General features: G+C 56.1%; 1 protein-coding gene across 5 annotated transcripts in view; it reads right to left on the minus strand.

The window, feature by feature from the left end:
* Positions 1–836: 836 nt before the first annotated feature.
* The window catches only part of TMCC2 (transmembrane and coiled-coil domain family 2), a 40223-nt gene continuing 18950 nt past the window's right edge, over positions 837–22109 (minus strand). For 2 of the 5 annotated variants that reach the window (XM_027074854.2, XM_027074855.2), the window contains exons 3-5: positions 4337–5277; positions 2974–3109; positions 837–2420 (exon numbers count right to left, since the gene is read on the minus strand). In XM_027074854.2, the coding sequence (XP_026930655.2) occupies positions 2109–2420; positions 2974–3109; positions 4337–5277 (1389 nt within the window). In that variant the 3' untranslated portion in view covers positions 837–2108. Of the gene's footprint in view, positions 2421–2973; positions 3110–4336; positions 5278–5822; positions 6141–6250; positions 6894–15133; positions 16050–22109 lie in introns of those variants that run through there. The other 3 variants (XM_027074860.2, XM_027074859.2, XM_053209118.1) reach the window with 3 other exon arrangements.

The raw sequence follows: 22109 nt of genomic DNA on the forward strand, positions 1-22109 counted from the left end.
AAGGCCACAGGCACGACTGCAACTTGTGACTTCTCAGACCCGCAGAACCACAGAATGTCAGAGCCCTTTGAAATCAGCAGCTACTGCGTCCACCCCCCATTACAGATGTGGAAACCGAGGCCAGAGAGGCTAAGGGAATTGGCCACAGGCACTCTAACTACGGGCCAGGACCCTGGGGTGGGTGCCTTTCCCACACACCCCCTGCACCCAGCCTCCTCCTCTCACTAGGAAGATTCAGGTGGTACTCACCCCCCCACCCCAAGGTCTTACAGGGTTCCTGCTGGGAATCCAGTGCCTTCTGTGAGTGCCCTTAACTGCCAGGGTTGGGAGCTGCAGCCACAGGGGCAGAGGCTGAGGGCCTGGCCTCCACGCTCAAGGCTTCTGGTGAGCAGGTGATCTGTGCTCTGGCTGCACAGCATGATCAGGCCCCGGTAAGTCCAGCAGATGCCTCTCTTTGGGACTGAACCCCGAGAAAAGGGTGAGTAAGGACTCTGCTGCCCTCTCGTGGCCACACCAGGTCTGGCTGCTGCTGTCTGGGTTTGGGGCTGTTTGTCTTCTTCAAGCCCCAGAAAGCAATCTCCCAATCCCCTCCCCCTAGAAAGTGCTCTGGGCAGCCAGAGGGGGTGGTGTCACCTCACTTCCCTATCACGGAGGCCAGAGCTTTGGCTGCGCAAAGTAGGATGGGAAGGGTGCACGATGGCTTGTTCAGGGATGGATCCTGAAGGAAGGGCTCAGGCCAACAGGGGACGCCCAGAGTGTTACCCAGAATGCCTGGGTGTGGGGAGAGACCCGGTGGTTTCCAAGGGGATGGCCTCATCAACTAACACTAGACAGGATGCTTTGAAAATTTAGAGGATATTTATTTTTCAGGAAGGTCCACCACAGCTGACAGGCACTACCCTCCTCCGCTCTAAGGGATTTCTCTTTTGTTTTTCGAGAAATGCCCTCTCTTCTTGGAAGTGCCCGTGGGAAGGCTGGGATGTGACGAGAAACCATACACAACACTCCAGAGCCTTAAAAAAATAAAGCAACAAACAACCTCCTCCACACAAATACACACATACAAAATAAACAGATGTATAAAAGAGAGGCTATGCTCCTCCCGTCCTGGCTGAGGGGTGCTTTGGGAGAGTGGGGCTGGGTGGCTTCGCCCCCCTTCCCCTAGCCAGGATTATCCAGAGGCGAAATGGTATGGAAGTGCCCAACAGCCAAGAAGAAGGCCCTGGCTTCCGAGAGAGGACAGGGGCAGGGCCTCTCCCTCTCCCTGGAGCTCAGGGGGGACAAGGTACAAAGGAACAAATAAATAAATAAATAAATAGAACCCAACATGCTCCCAGAGGCCTAAGGGCTTAGGCTGAGGCTCGGGGGGCCCCTGGGGCCTGTTTCCCTGAAAAGAGCAGATCCAGTGACAGGCAGAAAGAACAACAGGGAAAACACAAGTCCAAAAGCTGTACTCCACCTGGCCTCCAGAGCCTGCGTCCTTCATATCCCGGGAAGGGCCCAGCCCAGAAGTGAGCCTCAAACCAGCTCTGGAGGAACCAGGGGTGGACCGAGCCTGCCCTCTGGCCCGGCAGGTGCCCAGAGGCTGGGGGGACCTGCCCTCTCTCCCTGGCATTCTCTGAGGCCAGCAGAGCCCCACCCCCTGCTTGCCGTCTGGCCTTCACCCTGACCATCTCCGCAGCAGGGAACTGTGGATGTCTCCAGGTTGGGCTCTTCCCTGGAAGGATGGGGCGTGGCCCTCTCCTGCTCCTCTTCTTGACCCTCCTGACTTGCTGCATCCTGAGTCTGCTGGGAGAAGTCCTTGTGTGACTGTAAATAATCAGAACGGTCCATCCCGGTGTCCTCCTCTGCTCCATTTGGCCACGGATGTCCTCACTGTGCCCGGCCAGGGCTGCGCTCGAGGCTCCCTTCAGGCCAACAGGGAGAAGGCGTCAGACAGAAGCAAGAACAGAGAAGGGGGCAGGAGCTGCTGGAATGGACAGTTTGGGCAAGAGGCCAAACCAGACACACGAACAAGTTCAAGGGACTCGGGAGTCCCCGGGTCCCTCCTGGAGAAGCGTGGCCATCTTGGGGCCGGGGGGAGCACGGGGCAGGGGTGGGCTGGCCGCTCAGCTGGGCAGCAGCACGTGCTCCAGGAGGTAGGTGAGGGAGTCCCAGTGCTTCCAGAGGAGGAAGAGGACGAGGACCAGGAGGGCGGTGCTGGTGATGCGCAGGCGTGTCTTCATGAGGGGCGTGATGAAGCTGGCGATGGTGGACACGAACACCAGCAGCACGGCCATGAGCGCCAGGATCACATTGATGAACTTGCCCAGCAGAGCCCGCGCGTTGGCGTTCTCCACGCCCTCCAGCTGCACGACCTGCTGCTGCTGCTGCTGCAACTCCAGCTTGGTGACGCGGGTCAGGCAGGACTCCACGGCCTCCTGCGGGGGGGAGGGGCGCGTGGGAGCTCAGGGTGGGCTGAACCCTACCCGCTCTGAGGGCAGAGAAGGTGCCTATGCACAGGGCGCCCCCTGCAGAGGCCAGGCGGGGGCGGGGGGGGGGTGTACAGGCTGATCGGCTGCAGCTGGGGGCAGTGCTTTACGACGTTTTAGGGAGGATGGTAGGAGACGGATGTGGTTGATTCGTGTGTGTGTGGGGAGTGGAGAGGGGACACACAGCTGGCCCAATCCCCTGGAGCTTCCTCTCCAGGCAGCCTGGAGCCCGCAGATCCCGATTATTCACTGGCAAGGCTGCCATCACGGAGCTGGGGGCATGGGCAGCCCTCGCCCGTCGGCTCGCACAAATCCAGCCTCGGGCCTGCCCGGCTCCTATCTCCGCCCCACACTGCCCTCTCCAGCCACGCGCCCATCTGCGCCGCCAGTGGACCCGCCTGTGCCCATCACCCCCCACTTGGTAAAGGCCTCACCCTCCGGCCGCCGACAGCTCTCTCGGCACGTCTGGGCCCCCCCCCCCCGGGCCAGTCTCTGGTCGTACCTGGATGTCCCGAGCCCTTTCGTAGGACTGGTAGGCCACCTTCTCCTCCATGCTGGCCAGCTCCTGCTTCAGGTTGGTCATTTCATTCTGGTGAAGCTCGGTCAGGTCATTGAGCTGTTCTTCCAGCCGCTCGTACCTGGCAGAGGGAGAAGGGGTGACTTCAGTCCTGGCCCCCTGACCTCCCTTCTCTCCCCAGGATCAATTTCGTTCCTCAAAACACGCAACGCGTTCAGTCCCCTTCCAATTTTAACAGGAACGACAACGAAAGCTACTCTTTATATGGTGCTGCTTCCAAGTAGGCATTGTGCCCAGGCTTTACCCACGTTATCTCCCAGGATCCTCACCCCCCTCAACCCCACGAGACAAGCACTAGCATCATCCTATTTCACAGATGAGAAGCCTGGGACAGAGAGAAGTTAAGGAACCTGCCTAAGGTCCCACAGCTCATGAACGGAGGACTCGGATTAAACGCCTTCGGCGCAAGCCTGTAAGCCCTGGACTGAGATGCTCTCCTGGTCACCAGGGACACAGCAACACAGCGACACGATCCCTGCTCTGCAGGCACAAAGTATCAAAAGGTGACTCTCATGTGGGGGTAGTTAGTTTTCAGGCAGGGACCCCCCCCCCCCAATTTTCTAACTCTTCTTCATATATATGAAGAAAAAGGAAAAGAGCTAATTAAGGAAAAGCTCGCCGAGAATCCCAGGGAGCAAGGGACAACCAAATGACACAGGAGGGGCACTGAGCAAGAGGGCGCGGAGCAGGCAGGGTGGGGAGGGGCTGGAGACTCCAGCTTCTGCCAAATGTTTAACCTGATGGTGCCAGAGGTTTACACAGTTTGACTTTAGAGGTTTGGACTCGTCGAACCTTCACGAACCCTAGGAGTAGGGATCCGTGTTATTGCTGCGGCACAGACCCGGAGAGAAGCTGTGGGGGCACTAAGTGCTTTGTTCAAGGTAAACAGGAAAGAGCAGAGCTGGGCTGTGAACCCAGGGAACCTGGCTCGAGAGTCAGTGCCGTTAGTCTTTCCGGAGGAGAGGCCATGTAGCTGGCCGTGTCCCTGCCTCAGCTTCCCCCTACTGTACACGGACCACATAACCATCAAGCAGGGATGTTCAGAGCTCCTGAGACAGGCAGAGCCTTCTCTCCTTCGGCAGGTCAGGCCCCCTAACCCTATCTCCCAGCCGCTCTGACCAGTCTGGAGGAAGGCCTCCCGGGGCCTCTTCTGGCTCCTTCTGGCAGCCTCGGACCCTTCTATGTGCACCTCCACCTGTCTCCGCGAGCCGGAGTCTGAAAGCCGGTGCCCCGCCGCTCCGGCTGAGGCCCGGCCAGGCGGTGGCGGTGCGGGAGGGGTGGCGCCTACCTGTAGCGCTCCTCCTGCAGACACTGGGTCATGTAGGTGTAGTCCCTCTGCAACTGAGCCTTCAGGTCCTCCATCGAGTCCTCCAGGTGGGACTGTCCCTCCTTAATCTCCCGCAGCTCCTCCAGCAAAGCGTCCAGGCTTCCGGGGGCCCCGTACAGCGTGTTCGACTTGGGGCTCCCTAGCGCCCCCGCCGGCCCAGCCCCGGAGTTGCTGCCCGCCCCGGCCGAGCTGGCGCTGGCACTGGAGCACTCGTCATCGCTGCCGTACTTGGGGCTGGACACGAGGGTGGCGCTGCCGCTCAGCGCCCGGGCCGCCTCCTCGGGGGGCCCGTCCTCCAGAGGGTCCTTCAGGTGGGCGATGTTGTCGGCGCTGCCAAACTTGTTGCGGATGAGGCTGGCGAACTCCCGGGGCTTGGACACCACCGCGGTGTGGGTGGCCTGCGAGAGGCCCGAGAGGCTGCCCTTGACGCCCTCGACCACGCCGCCCCCGAAGCCACTGATGCCCGCGCGCACGTTGGCGCCCACGTCCTTCAGGCCCTGCTGCATGTCCCGCAGCACGTCCTTGGGCTGCCGCGAGGGCCCGTTCTGCTCTATCTCCTTCAGGCGCCGGCGGTAGTGCTCCAGCTTCTTGTGCAGCTGGGCGATGGTCTGGGCCGACTTCTGGTTCTTCTTCTCGAACACCTGCTTGATGCGCGACACCTGCTGCTTGTCCGCATTGTTGGCCAGCTTCAGGTACTCGGCCACGTTGTCGTCCCGCGCCTCCTGCTCGATCTTGATCTGCTCAGTGATCTTCAGGATCTTCTGGTGCAGGTGGTCGATGGCAGCCTTGGTCCGCTGGGGGTCGGGGGCCCCGTCCGGCACGTCCAGGCTGACGGGACCGTCGGCATCACCGTGGCCGGGGCCGCTGGGGAGGCTCAGGGCCACAAGGTCTCCCTTGTCAACCTGGGGAAGGAGGCAAGAAAAGCAAGCGTCGGTAAATCGTGACACTGTGGGAGGATACCCTCCTATGTCCGTGGACACCTCTGGCCTTGGTTTCTCTGCCTGGGAGATGGATGCAGGAGGAATAGGAAGCTTCAGGGTAAGAGCCCCCAATAACCACAACCGTAGCAGTATTCCTTTACGGTGGCCATTTTGTGTTAAAAGATTTTACTTCTGGGGCACCTGGGTGGCTCAGTCTCTTAAGTGTCCGACTTCAGCTCGGGTCATGATCTCACGGTTCGTGAGTTCGAGCCCCGCGTCGGGCTCTGTGCCGACAGCTCGGAGCCTGGAGCCTGTTTTGGGTTCTGTGTCTCCCTCTCTCTCTGCCCCTCCCCTACTCGTGCTCTGTCTCTCTCTGTCTCTCAAAAATAAATAAACGTTGAAAAAAAAATTTTTTTAAAAAAAGTTTTTTTTCTAAGTAATGTCTATACCCAACGTGGGCCTCAAACTCCCAGCTCCGAGATCAAGAGTTACACCCTCCACTGACCGAGCCAGCCAAGTGCCCCTACCCATGGCCAGTTTTGAAGGGCTGTCCCAGCTGCGATCCACTTAATCCTCATAACATCCCTAAAATGCAGCCTAGGCAGATCTGCCCCTCCTTTGGCCCAGAGAGTTCAAGCAAGTTGCTCAGGGACACACAGCCATGAAAACACAGAACTTCCAGCCCAGAGCTCTTCTTGCTCCATCACACGGACCAAGTATGCCTGAGGAGAGTCACAAGACTGACTTCTCAGAGACAAGACAAGCTGTCCCTCTGGACTCCACCTCCCCCAAAGGCTCCTGCCTCAAACAGGCCTCTCTCCCAGAGCTGGCCAAAGCCTACACTTTGGCCCTACGCAGGCACAGGAAGTCTCCCCACCCGTCCCACCCCGGCTTTCCTAATGCAGTTCAGCAGGTCCCCTGCCTCTGTGGATACCCCTTCCAGCCCCTCCATCACCTTCCAGCTCTCCTGAGTCGTCAGCAACCTCTTCCGCTTCATGACGGCGGGAGCACCCGGCCCTGCCTGCTCTCCCAGACGCTCTCCCAGACTCGGGAGAGGAGCACAGCCCCACCCACCGTGCTGGCCAGGTCCTGAGGACTCAAGTCCCAGGAGCAAACCCTGGGGGCCAAGGGCAGCAGAGACCAGTCTGGGGGCCTGAAGGTACCAGGGCGTAGCTCAGGAGGGGGCAAATGTGCAGGACGGAGCAGACGGTCCCTTTCCAAGCAGCAGGCAGGCTTCCCAAGCGCATGAGGGTGGCACAAAGGAGAAGAGAAGCCGAGAAAGGTTGGGGGGTCGGGGTGAAAGGAAGGGAAGGTCCCAGGAGATAGGAAAGATGAGAAACCGCGGGGTCAGAAGAAAGCAGGCGGGCCTGGAGTCCTGCTCTCCCAGGGTCGGCCCCCCCCCCCCCCCCCAGCTGCTGGAGGACCTCTCTGTCCACAGCTGAGTCCCGTGTCTTATCGCCATGCAAGAACGGAAGCAGCAGGAAATGGCTCAACCCCATGTATTTTTACACACGGCACACCCCAGGACGGCCGGGTCAGATCCTTCGCTCTTCATGTGTGTGGGGCGGGATGAGGTACAGGTGGGGGAAGGGGTTATAAGCGCAAAGCAAGTGGCCCGCTTACCCACACCAGAACTGGAAGCAGCCTGTGCCAATTACAGGCAGAAGTCACTGGACCCGGTTTCTGCCGAGGTGCAAAGTTATTGGAAAACACTAGTGAAAACAACAGTCCTGCCAAAATCAGGAGCCGGGGAGGGGACAGGGGCGGGTGGCTCCTCTGTGGGCTTCCTCTGGGGCCTTTCCAGGTCACAGTTCTGCTGGGGATGCTGGGGACAATGCCGATCCCTTCTCCAATCTCTCCTAAAGTCAGGACTTGCCCCTTACATTGGCTTTGGGTCTCCCTTTGTGTCCCCTGGCCCTATCTCCAGGGGCACATGTCTTCAGAACCCTGCCTCTGAATTTCTGAACTTGCGTACCAGAAGAGCCAATTCCACAGCCTCCCTTAAATGATCTGTCCCAGGGTCTGTCACGCCAGTGCGACTTAAAACCCCGTCCTGCAGTTAAACCCCTTCCTCCTGTGCTATGTCCTGCAGTGATGAAACCTGTCTCTCCCTGATCCTCAGTATCCCCACCTGAGAAGGGGGATAATGCTATCTACTCTCAGGTCTCTGTGAGGGTTGCACAAGATGATGCCTAGCATGCACTTAGCCCAGTGTGGGGCATACAGAAGGCACTCATAAATGCTGTCTGGATCCAGGCAGCACAATTCAGGGGGGCAGGGGAATGCAGTTTCATTAAGAAATTACACCAACCAGGGGCACCTGGGTGGCGCAGACAGTTAAGCCTCCAGCTTTGCTTGGGTCATGATCTCACAGTTTGGGAGTTCGAGCCCCACATCGGGTCTGTGCCGACAGCTCGGAGCCCGGAGTCTGCTTCGGATTTTGTGTCTCCCTCTTTCTCTGACCATCCCCAGCTCACGCTCTGTCTCTCGGTCTCTCTCTCTCAAAAGTAAATAAACATTAAAACAAAACAAAACAAACAGTGTAGACCTAGGGTCCAAGATTGAAAATTCATTCATAAAAAAAAAAGAGATTATCCCTACCAGTGCACTCAATATTGATACTATAGCATAAATATTGAACTACAAAAAATTAAATTCTCTAGGAACACGATTTTTAAGATTAAGCAATCTGGTCCTCTTCTAAGGCTGCTGTGCTTCCAAAGAGGCTCAATTCTCTTTCTCCCTCTTTGGGGGAGAAAAAACATCCGGAAGGTGAGTTTTGGGTCTGAAACATGGCTTGATGCTCGGCCCTCGGCGGTGCTCGGCTGTCTCTATAATGAGCAGAGAACCTGCCGCAAGGACTAGGAGGGGTATGCAAGCAGCTAATGAGACAGGGATGCCGTGAAAAGGAGAAGTGCTTTGGGACTCCGAGGGACTATAAAATAGCAACTCTCCCCCTACCTTGGCTTTACTCCGGCAGCTTAGTGTCTCTCCTCCCTTGATTTAGAGTCTGTCTAGCTTACAGATGGAAAAGCCGAGTGGAAGCTGGCTGCGAAATCCCCGGGAACGAGAGAACAGACATTCCTGGGAAAACAAGCTGGGGCCTAACGGTGGGCTGGAGTGGCCTGGGGCTGGGCTCCTGGCCCCCTCACCTGCCCCTCTTTCCTGCCCTGGGGCCCAGACTCGAGCCCGGGGGTCCCTCAGCAGGACACCAGCTCCTTGCTGCCCCTCCACTGGCATCTGTCACACCTGGACCCCGCTGGGCGCCTCCAGTCACAGAACACCCCCACCCTGTCCTCCTTCCCCACGGAGGAAGGCGGGGGGTTCTTCATGCCTCCCACCCCAGGACACCCCACCTCTCCCCATAGCACCAGTGGCCCTTCAGGACTGAACCACGACAGAGTGGCTAAAGGAAAGAATGCCAAGGAGGTGGCAGGCAGCAGGCAGAGGCACCAAGAAGGAGAATACTTTAACAAAGGAAGGAGAATTCAAGCATAAGATGACAAAACTATGAAGGATGGAAAAAGCAGAAGAGGGGAAAGAGATCTGGAAAAAAAAAAAAAGCACACACACAAAATAACAAACAAAAAAAACCACAAGGAAAAGCAATGAGCCTGTGGCATTATTTACGATAGCCAAGACGTGGAAGCTGGCTCAATGTCCGTCCATAGATGAATGGATACAGAAGAGGCAGAGTACACGCGTAGGGGAATAGTACTCAGCCATAAAAAAGAGTGAAATCTTGCCATTTGCAACTACGGGGATGGAACTAGAGAGTATAAAGCCAAGTGAAACAAGTCAGAGAAAGATAAACACCGCATGATTTCACTCATACGTGAAATTTAAGAAACAAAACAAAGCAAAAAAGAGACAAAGAACACAGATTCCTAAATACAAAGAACAAACTGGTGGTTGTCAGAGGGGAGGTGGGGGATGGGTGGAACAGGTGAAGGGGATTAAGGGGACACTTATCGTGGGGCGCCTGGGTGGCTCGGTCAGGTAAGAGCCCGACTCTGGATTTCGGCTCAGGTCATGATCTCGCAGTTCATGGGATCGAGCCCCATGTGCTGACAGCGTGGAGCCTGCTTGGGATTCTCTCTCTCCCTCTGCCCCTCCCCTCCTCGCATACATTTTCTCTCCCTCTCTAAAAATAAACAAATAAACTTTAAAAAAAGAGTACACTTATGATGAGCACTGTATCATGCATAGAATTGTTGAATCATTACCCCATACACCCTGAAACTAACATAACACTGTGTGTTAATTATACTTCTATTAAAAATAAAAAGAACAGCACGGAGACAGGACAGAGAGCCCATGCAAGGCAATGGAAAGAGCACCAAATTTGGAGTCAGACACCAATTTAGAACCCTAGCTCTGTCCCTCACTGGCCACGTGCCCTTGGGTATGTCATTAACTTTACTCTATTTTCTCACCTGGAAACGGGAGGGGATTCGACCTACCCCCAAAGGGTTGTCAGGAGAATGAAATGAAACACTAAGTGAAGGCAACAATCGGTACAATCTCAGGGCATACAGCAGGTGCTCAAAAACAAAATTAAGTGATACTTCATATTCACTAGTGTGGCTATAATTTTTAAAAGGAAAATAACAGGGGGTGCCTGGGTGGCTCAGTCGGTTAAGCATCCGACTTCGGCTCAGGTCATGATCTCACAGCTCGTGAGTTCGAGCCCCGCGTCTGGCTCTGTGCTGACAGCTCGGAGCCTGCAGCCTGCTTCCGATTCTGTGTCTTCCTCTCTGCCCCTCCTCCACTCATGCTCTGTCTCTCTGTCTCAAAAATAAAATAAAAACATTTAAAAAAAATTATGAAAGGAAAATAACAAGTGTTGGCAAGGATGTAGAAAAACTACCACAGGTATTCATACCGTGCTGGTGGGAATGTAAAGGGGAAGTCCCTGCGGAAAACAGTTTGGGGGGGTCCCTTAGTTTGGGGGATTTGCCGTAGAATTGCCACATGATCTCGCAATTCCACTCCTGGGTATATAGCCAAAGGAATTAAAAACGGGTATTCAGGCACCTGGGTGGCTCAGTCGGTTAAGTGTCCGACTTTGGCTCAAGTCATATCTCATGGTTCATGGGTTTCAGCCCTGCATCGGGCTCTGTGCTGACATCTCAGAGCCTGGAGCCTGCTTCGGATTCTGTGTCTCCCTCTCTCTCTGCCCCTCCCCCACTCACGCTCTGTCTCCCTCTCAAAAACAAACATTTAAAGAAAAAAAATTTTTGAATGGGTGTTCAAACAAGTACGTGTACACATGTATTCATAACAGCACTTTTCACAATAGCCAAAGGGTGGACACAACTCATTTGTCCATCAACCAAAGAATGGGTAAATGAAGTTGGTACATCCATACAGTGGAACATCATTGGGCCATAAAAGGAATGAAGTCCCACCGATACACACAACAACGTGGATGAACTTTGAGAACATCACGCAAAGCAAAAGAAGCCAGATGCAAAAGGTCACGTGCTGAAGGATTCCTTTTATATGAAACGTCCAGAAAGGTTAAAGCCATAGAGACAGAAGGCAGATTAGTGGTGGCCAGGGGCTGGGGGGCAGGGGAGGAGTGGGGAGCGGGGAGTGGCTGCTTAATGGGTCTGGGTTTCTTTTGGGGGTGATGGCAATCTTCTGGAGCCAGACAGAGTGGTGATTACAAAAAGCTGGATGTAGAAGGCCAGGGGTCCTCCCACCTGCTGGTTCCGGCCACCGCTCCAACCAACGTCCTATTACAGGGTTGGTCTGTGGGAGGGTCTCCTGGTCCTTCAAATCACTGTCTCATTTTCAACAGAGCCAGAGCTCTTTCTAACTCACTCCCAATCCCGTGTCCTGAGGCCAGGTACAGATCACTCAACCCCCGGTCAGTGGTGGGTGAAAACTCCCTGGGTCTCCCAGCTGGAGCACGGCAGCGAGTGGGCAACAGAGGCACCATTGCTCCTCTCTCCAAATTGTCACAGAGTTTCACTTGGCCCAGGCCACTCAGCCCTCTGTCCGTGCCCAGCAGCCAGCACCACACCTGGAGCTGCGGCCCCAGCATCATGGCCTTCCCACTCCACTCTCCTAGGTACCTGACCCCAAGATTGATCCCCGTGCGTGGGCCAGGCAAGTTTTTACAAGGAGAATGGTGGAGGGAGGACCATGCTTCCTTCCATGATGCCCTTCCATGCCGGGCAACCAGGGAGGCCATGTCACGCTCTCCGCTCATGGTACCTACCAGCCGGGGCTGAGGTCACAGACCTTGTTCTAAACAGTGACTGAGGTCCAAGAAGTCCTGGTGAATGTTCTGGAAGAGCCAGAGATGGGACGTTGTCTTAAGTGTCCAGGGTCCAACCTTCCCACTTCCCCTCCCTGCTTCCTGCACCCAGAAGCACCCCCTCCACGTGGGCTCGCAGAGCCGTGGACTCCCTTCCCTGTCCCCATCCGGCAATTCCGCATGAAGCCGGATTAGGCATGCTGCCAGATTACAGGAGCCCTGGCTCCTGGGGGCCTCCCAGGGCTCCCACCTCCTCCCAGGCCTGAGCTCATGTCCTCTGTTAACCCGGGGCCCTGCCATGGAGGCAATGGCTCCCCGTCTTGCACACCAGCCCAGCTGCCCAGATCCCAGAGGCCGGGAGCACACAGTATACTCTGTAGGGACAGAAAGCATCCAGGCTTTCGTGAAGCTCTGTGCAGGGAGGAGAAGGTACTAGCTGCTGTGAAATGTGGAGCGTGGTGCTATTTCTCGGCAATGGAATAAATTCCACCTGTGCTCCCAGGTTCCCACAAGACTGCAGAGGGCTCCCAGCCTGACGCCCCTTCCCAGGGGACAAGCAGCCCCTTCCTGAACTTACAAAGTACTCCTGTTAGGGTCCCCAGGGCAGGCTGACACAGAAGATGAGGACTTCCTGTCCTAGGTCTCTGCTCAGGAAAGCCAACACGAAGGTCACTCTTAGACAGACAGATACACACACACACACACAAGGAGAGGGGAGGGGAGGAAACAAAGAGTTTTGGAGCTTCTTTGCTTCCCTTTGGGAGAGCAGGGCAGTCCCTGTCATCCTGGGACAGGTGGCCTTCAGGCTCCCTCCCAGGGCGGGGAACAAGAGGGTCTGGGGTCTGGCCAAGCAGGTTGAGATCCACATGGGATGTTGCTCTTGAGCAGGGCCTGGGCTTCCAGTGGCTAAGAGCCCAGAAGGCCAAGTGTGATGGAGGCTGTTGAGCCCGCGTGACTCAGCAGAGGTGCTTCTATCTGCTGACTTCTGGCCCCGTGACACTGATTTGAGCACCCCTCTTGGGATAGAGAACACTCAGATTCACTTTTTCTAATCATCCCCAGAGGGAAAGGCCAGGGCCAGGATGGAAAGGAACATTCATGGCCAGCTAAAATCCTTCTGCCTAAAGAGGCCGTTTGACCTTGCGGGGAAGCTGGGAGGAAGGGAACTGATGTCTCCCACACCAACTAGATATTCCAGCCAGAGCCGGCAAAATGACCCGAAGCCCCGGTCCTGGAGGCAGGGGCTGCCCCCATTCCTCCAAATCAGCAGGCACAGCCTGCCGGGCTGCTGGCTCTTTCTCTTCCTGGTGAGGAGGTGGGGGCAATTTGCGGTTTCTTGTTCGGTCCCAGCTCTGGACACCCCATCACAGCTGACCCATTCCCCCCCACCCCCACGTGGGAAAGGCGCAGGGGAGGGGAGAAGGGGAAGGTACCAGCCCACCCAGCGGTTCCTCCGGTGCCAGGGAGCCTAAGCGGATTTTCTCCGGAGGGCAGGGAGGCAAATGCTTAGGCACTTAACGGAGCACACGTGGGGCAGTATGTATACCCGGGTCTGTTCACGGGGGTCCAGTGGGGTGAAAAACTCCTGCAGCAAGGCCCCAGCCCCTACAAGGGGGATTCGAGAGGCAGGAGCCCGAGGGCCCTGGCTCCTCCCTGCAGCACCCATCCCCTGTGGCAAGGCATAGGCCCTCAGCGGCTTTACAGAGAGTCCCATGCTGCCACCTGGGATTTCAGAGTGCAGGGCACAAACACCCGAAGAATGCACTCGCTCGCCCTTTCAGACAGCACCTGCGATCTCCAGGCAGATGGGCACTGGGTGGAGGCTTCCATCAGCCTCTGCCTGCAGCCAGCAGGCACCCACTCCTTCCCAGACTCGGGCCTCAGGGCTACCCTCTCCTCTCTCTCCCCCAGCCCTCAGCTTCCCGTCCCTGCTGACAGGCCCACCCATAGGTTCTGGCCCAGTCTACACCTTTCGCTCAGCTACCACATTCCCTGCCCTGCTCAGAATGATGCCCTTTTCCACACGAATGTCCTGCACACTCTGCCTCCTCACCCCCACAGGCTCCTGCCTCAGGGCCTCCTCCGTTCTCCACCCTGCAAATTCTCCAAAAGCTCCAGGCGCCCAAGCACTTGGTTCCTTCTGGACTCCCCACCGTCCACCTGGGGTCAGTGCTCACGGGACCCTCACACCCCGCTCTCCCTGTCCAAGTCTTTCTGTAGACAGAAGCGACCACATCCAGGCACACCCCTTCCACTCAATTGCACACCAGCTCCTCTGGCCCCAAGAAGAGTGACGTATGGCCTACTGGTTTCTAGAGGCTTCTGAGCCAGGGTTCACCTGTGCTTCGGCATAAGACTCCTGCCCCCGCCCCCACCCCCCACCCCAGGGGCCCTCCGGATACTCCTCAGCCTAGACCTGAAGGCCTGGTGTTCGCCCCCTCCACCCTCCCACAAAGAGTTCTCTGTAATGGAGAGGGGGCTACACCTTGAGAGACCAGAGGGTGAGCACAGGCCACCTGGCAAGCACTGCCTCCATTGGCAAGCAGCACAAATGGCTTTCTCCCATCCCCGCCCAGTAACCTTCTCCCCTTCCACCCATCAGGGGCCTCACCTGTGCGGGTCCCGTTTCCCGAAGCCGTGCTGGTGACGGGGCGCCAGAGGCTTTGAGGCTCCAGCTTTCCAGGGGCTGGGCCAGGCCCCCGGGGTCGCAGTCCCTGGGCAGCACGGGGCTTGCCAAGGGAAGCCGGGGTCTGCGAGCAGGTGTGCCCAAGCTCCCAGGCTCTGCAGCTGCCATCTCCAGCCTGAGGCCCAGCCTGGGGATTAGGGACGGATTGCTCTGGGAGATTTCCCCTGCCCTGGGGCTCACAGGCTGCTCCTTCCCATCTGGGAGGAGACAGGCAGGATCACTGAGCGGGGAGACCCAGCCCTAAAGAGGTGCCCCCGCCACCACCACTCTGCCCATCCCCAAGCTCAGCTGTCGCCACCATGAGTTCAGTGTGCATGAGGACACCCAGGTGTGACAGGCAGCACCTCCAGCCCCCGTGGGGGGTGCAGCACATGGAGACATGTGTACCTGCATCACTCATCCACCTAGTGCAAGCCCAGAAATGCCTCCCGCCATCAGAAGCCCCCCTGACAAACAGAGGCACAGTCCACTGGCTCCCTTCTTCACCTCCTAAAGGAAGTAGGGCTCCTGGCCAGGATGAAAAGGAAGTCTCTGGAGCCTGGAGGGGACTTCTTGTTGGATCCTAACACAGCCAGCTCAGCCTGGAGTACCCTACCTCTCTCCCTTCTGCCCCGCTAAAGCCTCCATCACTCCCAAGCCATGCGCCCTAGCCAAGAACTCCCTGGAGGGATCAGAATTCAGCCAGCATCACCTGGGGGACCCCCGCAGCTCTGAGATATTCTTCCAGAAATCCACTCTCTGCTCAGACACCACTACAGCTCCTTCTCCGCTGACTTCTGCTCCCTATTCCCCGCTCTCCTCTATGCCCCATGCCCCCCTCCCTGCCTCCCCCCAGCATGGCCCAGGCATAAACACCGGGGATCAAACACAGATGGCAAACTCACAGCAGTCCTTTCCTCCTTGGACTTCATCTGGACAGTTCCAGCAGGAAATCCTGTGAGTGGCCAGCAGAGGGGGCCAGAGGGCCACAATTGAGGCGAGCAAGCTCTGAGCAGGGGTACAGGAGGGCCAGCAGAGTTGAGGGCCCAGCTCAGTCTCTCAGGGAGGCTTCCAAGGCAGAATCACCAAAGACACGGTTCCTGCACCTCCGTGAGCCAGGCGAAGGACTCGGGTTTTAAATACTCAGGGTCCACACGTGGTAGGGTGGTCCCAAGAAGGTGCGAAGAGATAAGAAGGTCCCAGCCGTATCTGTGGGGCCCAATGCCAGGGCGTGCAGCCAAAACCAAGAGTAGGAGTCCCCACACCCTGGGCTTGGGAAACCTTACAAACATTAATGGTGGCCGATGACTTGGGGTTTGTGAGGACAGAAACCTAGCAAAAGCACATCAACAGGTCCCGATTTCTGGGGGCCAGCTCAGCCATGTGCAGCCCGGGACATGAGGGTCAGAGACTACTTCCAGCACCTCCCAACATTTGTTCCTCTCGCACAGTGGTTATGTGCAAACAGGTCTTCGGTCTTACTTCCCCGAGGAAGGCAGGAATCACATCTTAAACACGTCCGAGCCCTTCGCTGGGCCTAGCATTAGAATGACCCTCCCTGGGCTTTCAGAATGATTGAATGACCTATCTCACGGGGCTGTAACAGTCTGTCTATTGCAGCTTTGTCCTAGGCATCCAAACCACAGCCTGGTCTTCTCATACTAAGACACCCCTCCTCTTCCAGAACTAACGACAAGCCTGTAAAATAATATCTAAGATGAAGTATATTGGGACCAAAATTTTTAAAAGCATGTTTTTGCACTCATTCTTAACGCAGCCTAGATGATAACATTTTGGTTACTTTAAAATGATCATCCAAAGACTTTTTTTTTTCCTTTTTAATGTTTTTAAATGTTTATTTTTGAGAGGGAGAGAGAGAGAGAGAGACAGAGTGTGAGCTGGGGAGGGGCAGAGAGAGGGAGACACAGAATCCGAAGCAGGCTCTAGGGTCTGAGTTGTCAGCACAGAGCTTGACGTGGGGGCTCCAACCCACAGACCATGAGATCATAACCTGAACCGAAGTCGGATGCTTAACTAACTGAGCCACCCAGGCGCCCCAGACTTTACCTTTTTCTAAATCCACGGCAGCTCTTACTGATTTTTTCCTCCCGTATTTCTCATTGTAAAAGTTTTTGGGTTTTTAGGAATATTTTTCCAATGTTGATTTATTTTTGAGAGAGAGCAAGAGTGGGGGAGGGGCAGAGAGAGAGGGAGCGAGAGTCCCAAGCAGGCTCTGGATTGTCAGCACGCAGCCTGTCACAGGGCTCCAACTCATGAACCGTGAGATCATGGCTTGAGCCAAAAGCAAGAGTCAGATGCTTAACCGACTGAGCTATCCAGGCATCCCTAAAGATTTTATTTTTAAATAATCTCTACACCCAGCGTGAGACTTGAACTCACCACCCCAAGATCAAGAGCCATACGCTCTACTGACTGGGACAGCCAGGTGTCCCTGCAAGTGTTTTGAACTACTTAAGAAATTTTACTTGGAACACATCCACAACAAATCAAACAAGCCCTAAGTATATACACATATTCTTAATGTTTTCTTTTTCGAGAGAGAGTAAGCGGGGCAGGGGCAGAGAGTGAGGGGGACAGAGGATCCGAAGCGGACCCTGCGCTGACAGGCTGACAGACAGCCCGCTGTGGGGCTCGAATTCACGAACCGTGAGATCATGACCTGAGCTGGAGTTAGAGCCTCAACCGACGGAACCACGCTGGTGCCCCCCCAAAAGGCGGTCATTTTAAAGCCCTTATTCTTTAAAACGTGTCAAGTCAAATTCAGCATAATGTGTAGAAGCACTTCAAGAAATGTTGGTGGCATAAATGAAACAAACAGACCTCTCTCCCCCGCCTCCCTCCTTTCTAGGCTCCACCAAGCTAAGATGTGCAACCTTTCCTTTCAAGCAGAACAGAAGGTGGCAGTGAGCAGGAGACCAGAGGTGGGGAGAGCCCTGGGGCTCTCTCCTGAGCTCTCTCCCTTCCTGGACTTCCCGATCATGAAGGCTCAGAAGCACCAGAAAGAGGTTCCTGCAAGAGCACACTGCACCACCAAGATAACCTTGAGGAGAGCCCCCAGGACACAGGCAGCTGGGGGTCTCCCCGATGGGAGGGTTCGGCTCCTCTCCTCCAGCGACAACCACCCATCAGCACAATAACTAAACAGCAGGAAAAAGAGGGGAGGAGCTAGGGGTGAACCGGTAGTCTGCTAAGAGAAAAGGAACAAACAGGAACCAGGGGGAGGTGTGCCAGGCAGGCCAGGGGGGAGAGAGATCCCTTTCCCTCCAGAGTCTGCTCTTGTCTTTACGTGCATGAAATGTTCCCAGACCTGCCAAGGCCACGGAGCTTCCTGTCCTGCGGGTGGGAAGCAGAGAGCCCAAGCCGCCGTGATTTGGGGTGGGGAAAGGTTATGTGAGCCCTGGATTTGGGTCTCAGTTCCACAGTTGCTCTGGGACCTCAAGCTCCCACACGCCCTGAGGCTCAGTGTCCCCAAGTGCCATGGGAGTGGGGAGTGGAGGGCGGCGGGGGGGGGGGGGGGGCTGAAAAGCCCTGGCTGAAGGGGGATGTACCACAGGAAGTCTCACCTAGGCTAGGCTCTGTGGGGGAGGGCTACCCCTCTCAGTGGCACGGCAGAGGGCCTGCGGTCAGCGGCCTGCCATAGACCCGCACCCTGCCACTCGCTGGCCTCGGCAGGCCCTGCGTGTGCTCCGTCACAGCTGCAGGAGGAGGCACCAGGGCCTACAAAGCAGCAGCCTGAAGGAAGAGGCCTTAAGGAATCAGACCTGCGGCATCAGGAGGTAGGAGGGGAAGGTGAGAGACTCTCCGTAGCCGAGCCTCAGTTTTCCTGGCTGCAAAATGGCACACATGCTCATGAACTCCCAGGGCTGCAGTGAAGATAAACTGGGAACATGCCTGACACACTGTCGGTTTTACTGAACAAGACGACCAGCCCCGAGGCCCCCTCGCCACACGTGTATGTGCACGTACACGCACACACACACCACACGCTACTTGGGAGACTTTGCCTGGGACAGAGAAAGCCACAAAAGTGGCTGCCGAGAGAGTGGCAGGTAGATGCGGAAGGGCTACAGTGAGCAGTAAGGCTGGGGGCTTAGGCAGCACACGAGCCACAAGGCAACCTCCTTCTGCGAAGAAGAGGGTGCCCCTGAGAGGATGCCATCGCGTGTACCTGCTGTTAAGTCCTGGCCGTCCCGCTCCCCTGCCGTCACCCCCTCTGGCCTGGCAGAGATGCAGGCCCCATGTCAGCCAAGGTGGGGCGGCCCCCGTGGCTCGGGCCCACGAGCGTGGGCAGCTGGGCTGGGCCAGGGGTCTGTGGTCGCACTGCCCCCACCCTCCCGGTTAGCCCGAGCCCCGGGTGACAGATGGAAGAGGACGCTGGAGGGAAGCCCGGATAGTCGCTGAGCTCTGCTCAGTTCAGTCTCCTCTTCCTCTTCTTTGAAGTTTCAGGCCAGGCCCCTTCTTCCCCTAATACTGTCAGTTTCACATTTCCTCTTTTCTTCTTCTCCTCTGGTTATCCTTCTTCAGCTCCTCCCTTTTTTAATCTTCCTACTTACTCTTCTTTCTCTTAGGGGGGAAAAAAAAGGCACAAACCACATATTCTGAAGGAGGGGAAACCTGAGAAGCCATCGGCTTTAGAAGCTAAAGACAGCTAAATTTAGCAGCTCAGAATAGAAGGTGAGGCCTTCAAAATCTCACGCTCCAGGTGCGCTGTGAAAATCTCCCAGTTAGCATCCCTCCGTGGCAGGCTGCTGCCTCTCTAATGCTCACCTCTTGCAAATAGGGCTTTGGGAAGCGGTCGGCACTCAGAGTCCTTCCTCCAACACTCATTTGTTGACCCGACCAGAAGATGCATCTTCTTAGAAACTCACGTTTCTCAGCAGAGAGCTTCTTCGTCCTCCCTGCACCACCCCCGCCATGAAAGGCAGGAGGGGAGGAAGATTCATAGTCTGCGGGGTGAACTACAGCAACCAAGTGCGCATGTTTCGTAGGAGCAGGTGGAGAGGCTTGGCCCCACGAGCGGATAGAAAAGGCAGACAGAAAAGGCCAGAATGGAGAGAGCTGGGGGGTGACCAGCACGCACACACCAGGCCACCCTCCAGCTGCTTCCAGGGAGGGAGAAGGCCATGTCTCCCACCTGGTGCTTTTCCACCCGGCTGATGCCGTGGACACTCCTACAGGAAGCCCCCTGCGGGCAAAGTCAAGAGCCAGACGCTGGGCCGTGGAGAGAACCGCTCATCTTTGGTCTCTTTTAGGAAAATCAAAAGGGGTGACAGGTGGATAGAAAAAGATGATTTCAAGCCTTTCATAGCCACTCTGTTTCCTTGGTGGTGGGGGCGCTGGGGACAGGTGTAGGAGAAAGTGACCCAGAGAGGAAGCAGCTTCTTTTTGGGTGGTTTTTAGAAAGAGAGCACCCCCACCCCATACTCTTTGCCGAGAAGAATTTATTTTTTTAATTTTTTTACATTTATTTATTTTTAAGAGAGAGGGACAGACAGAGTGCGAGCAGGGGAGGGGCAGAGAGAGAGGGAGGCGCAGTACCCGAAGCAGGCTCCAGGCTCTGAGCTGTTAGCACAGAGCCCGATGTGGGGCTCGAACTCACGAATCGTGAGATCAGGACCCGAGCCAAAGTCGGACGCTTAACTGACTGAGCCATCCAGGCGCCCCTGCCAAGAAGAATTTAGAATGATTCCTTTCTAAAAGCAGAGGGTTGACATGCAGAACTCTTGGGGGTTCCTGCTGACTCCAGGGCTCCTCACTTACATGAGCTGCCCTGATTAAACAAGGAACACAAGCTGCAAAATGCTGTTCGACTGAGTGCCAAAGCCAGCAAGGCTCAAAGGGACACGACCCGCAAGTCCGAGGCACATGCCTGCCATGCCACCAGGCCCCTGAGAAGTCAGTAGACAGGCATGGGGCCCAGATCATAGCTGGCTCTGAAGCCGCCTGCTCAGGCCGTGAAGAAACCTTATATAATGAAGTTAATATTACAGAGCTTTTCCAAGGCAGGCTTCACCTTTCTGGCCACCCGAAGGAGGTCACAGTATCACTTTGGATCTGTTGAGTGTCTGCTGGGCATGCTTAATTATTCACTAGCTATGGATACTGGCCCAGCTTTGGGGTCCCAGTAGCAGGGTTTCTGCAGAGGTGGAAAAGGATGCAGTGAGAACTCCCCCATCCAGACTTGGGTGAAGGTCAAAGAGGACAAAAGAAGTAGAGGCCTGAGAGTTGGCCTCTGCAGGATGTGGGAAACAGGGGCTGGCAGGGGCCAAGAACAGTCAGACGCCCCAGCGCCTGTCACTGGGGAGAGAAGGGAGGTCGGAGAGGGCTACGGTTTCCAGAAACATCACTCATTGCCTCCAGCCCCCACACTGAAGGGCAGGACAGCCCTTGGCTCCTGGAGCCCAGCAGGAATGCGGCCGGGTGTATGTATTCATCACTGCTTTTGTGTCAGAGCCCTCTGCCCTGTGGCGTATAAACAGAGAAAGCTCAGACTGCCCATGAGAAGAAAGAGGCAGAAGCGGGGATCAGGTTAGCGATACTAGATATCCATTGCCTCATCTGGCACCAGAGGGAACCGAGATCATGTGTCACAACTCAGGGATGTGGTGGATACAGGGAGGAATGTGCACGGTGGCTGGGAGCCCTGTGCCAGCTCCCTTGACCCATGCCCACACCACCAGCACTGGCTCCTCGCCGTCTGGAACGGGATGACAGAGAGCTCCTCCTGCTGCTGACTCTTTCCGGCTCCGGTGCGGGGCTGATAACCAAACCTGGAGCACACCTTCCCCTGGGGTGCATCTTATGGGCTCAGGGTCCCAAGGGGAAAGGCTGGGGACTTGAAAGTCTCCCACCTGCATCTGAGCTGGAGTCCTCACGGACTCCAGGGGCTGCAGAGAGCCACAGGGTCTCCCATAAGGTTTTGGCCTGAGCTAGGCCACAAGGGAGGCTGAAAATGCAAGAAACTGGGTCTTGCTGGGTAACTTGGACATGATCTAACTTCACCACCCTGCTCCCTCCCCCCCCCCCCCCCCCGGGGGAATTCTGTACTTCCAGAAGCCAGGGCTAATCTGGAGAACAGGGGGAATTTTCTATCTAGAAAGAAAGTCATGGATGTCAGTGGGGAAGATGAATAAAGGCTAATTCTAGAAAAGCCAGGTCCTTCCTGGGACAACTAACTGAGCCCAGGATCCTGCTCTAAAAGAGAAGGCTGTAGCTCATGATCTCTGGGGCCCAAGCTTTAGGTAAGGGGCAGTTTAGCCCCTCTCCTGATTGGACCGGACCCCTAAAAGGCAAGGTGCTTCTCCTGCATATGAGGACCGCAAATCAGACTAAAAGAAGAATTTGATTTGCCAGGTGCTACAAGATATACTGCTGTGGTGGGGCCCGAAGGACCCAGGAAAATAGTCTTTTTTTTTTTTTTTTTTAACATTTATTCATTTTTAAGAGGCAGAGAGAGACAGACCCGAGCAGGGGAGGGGCAGAGAGAGGGAGACCCAGAATCCAAAGCAGGCTCCAGGCTCCAAGCGGTGGAAGCTGCTTCTGGGTCAGAGCCCGCTGACACAGCACAGAGCCCGACACGGGGCTCGAACTCACGAACCTCGAGATCATGACCTGAGCCAAAGTTGGACGCTTAACCAACTGGGCCACCCAGGCGCCCCATGTCTTTAATCATCGAGACAGGAAACAACGGTTCACGACAAATCACAGAGCTGCCCCGTCTTGGCCTGGCGAGCGGCTGGCTGCCTCTGGTTCTCTGTCCACCTAAGGAGCCTTTGCATGCGGAGAGGAAGAGAAAAGACGAGGGGACGAGACGGAACAGAGAAGGCGGCTGTCCTCCCCAGCAATTGGGTAGGAGTTCCG

The sequence above is a fragment of the Acinonyx jubatus genome, chromosome E4, assembly GCF_027475565.1.
Source record: "Acinonyx jubatus isolate Ajub_Pintada_27869175 chromosome E4, VMU_Ajub_asm_v1.0, whole genome shotgun sequence".
Taxonomy (NCBI): Eukaryota; Metazoa; Chordata; class Mammalia; order Carnivora; family Felidae; genus Acinonyx; species Acinonyx jubatus.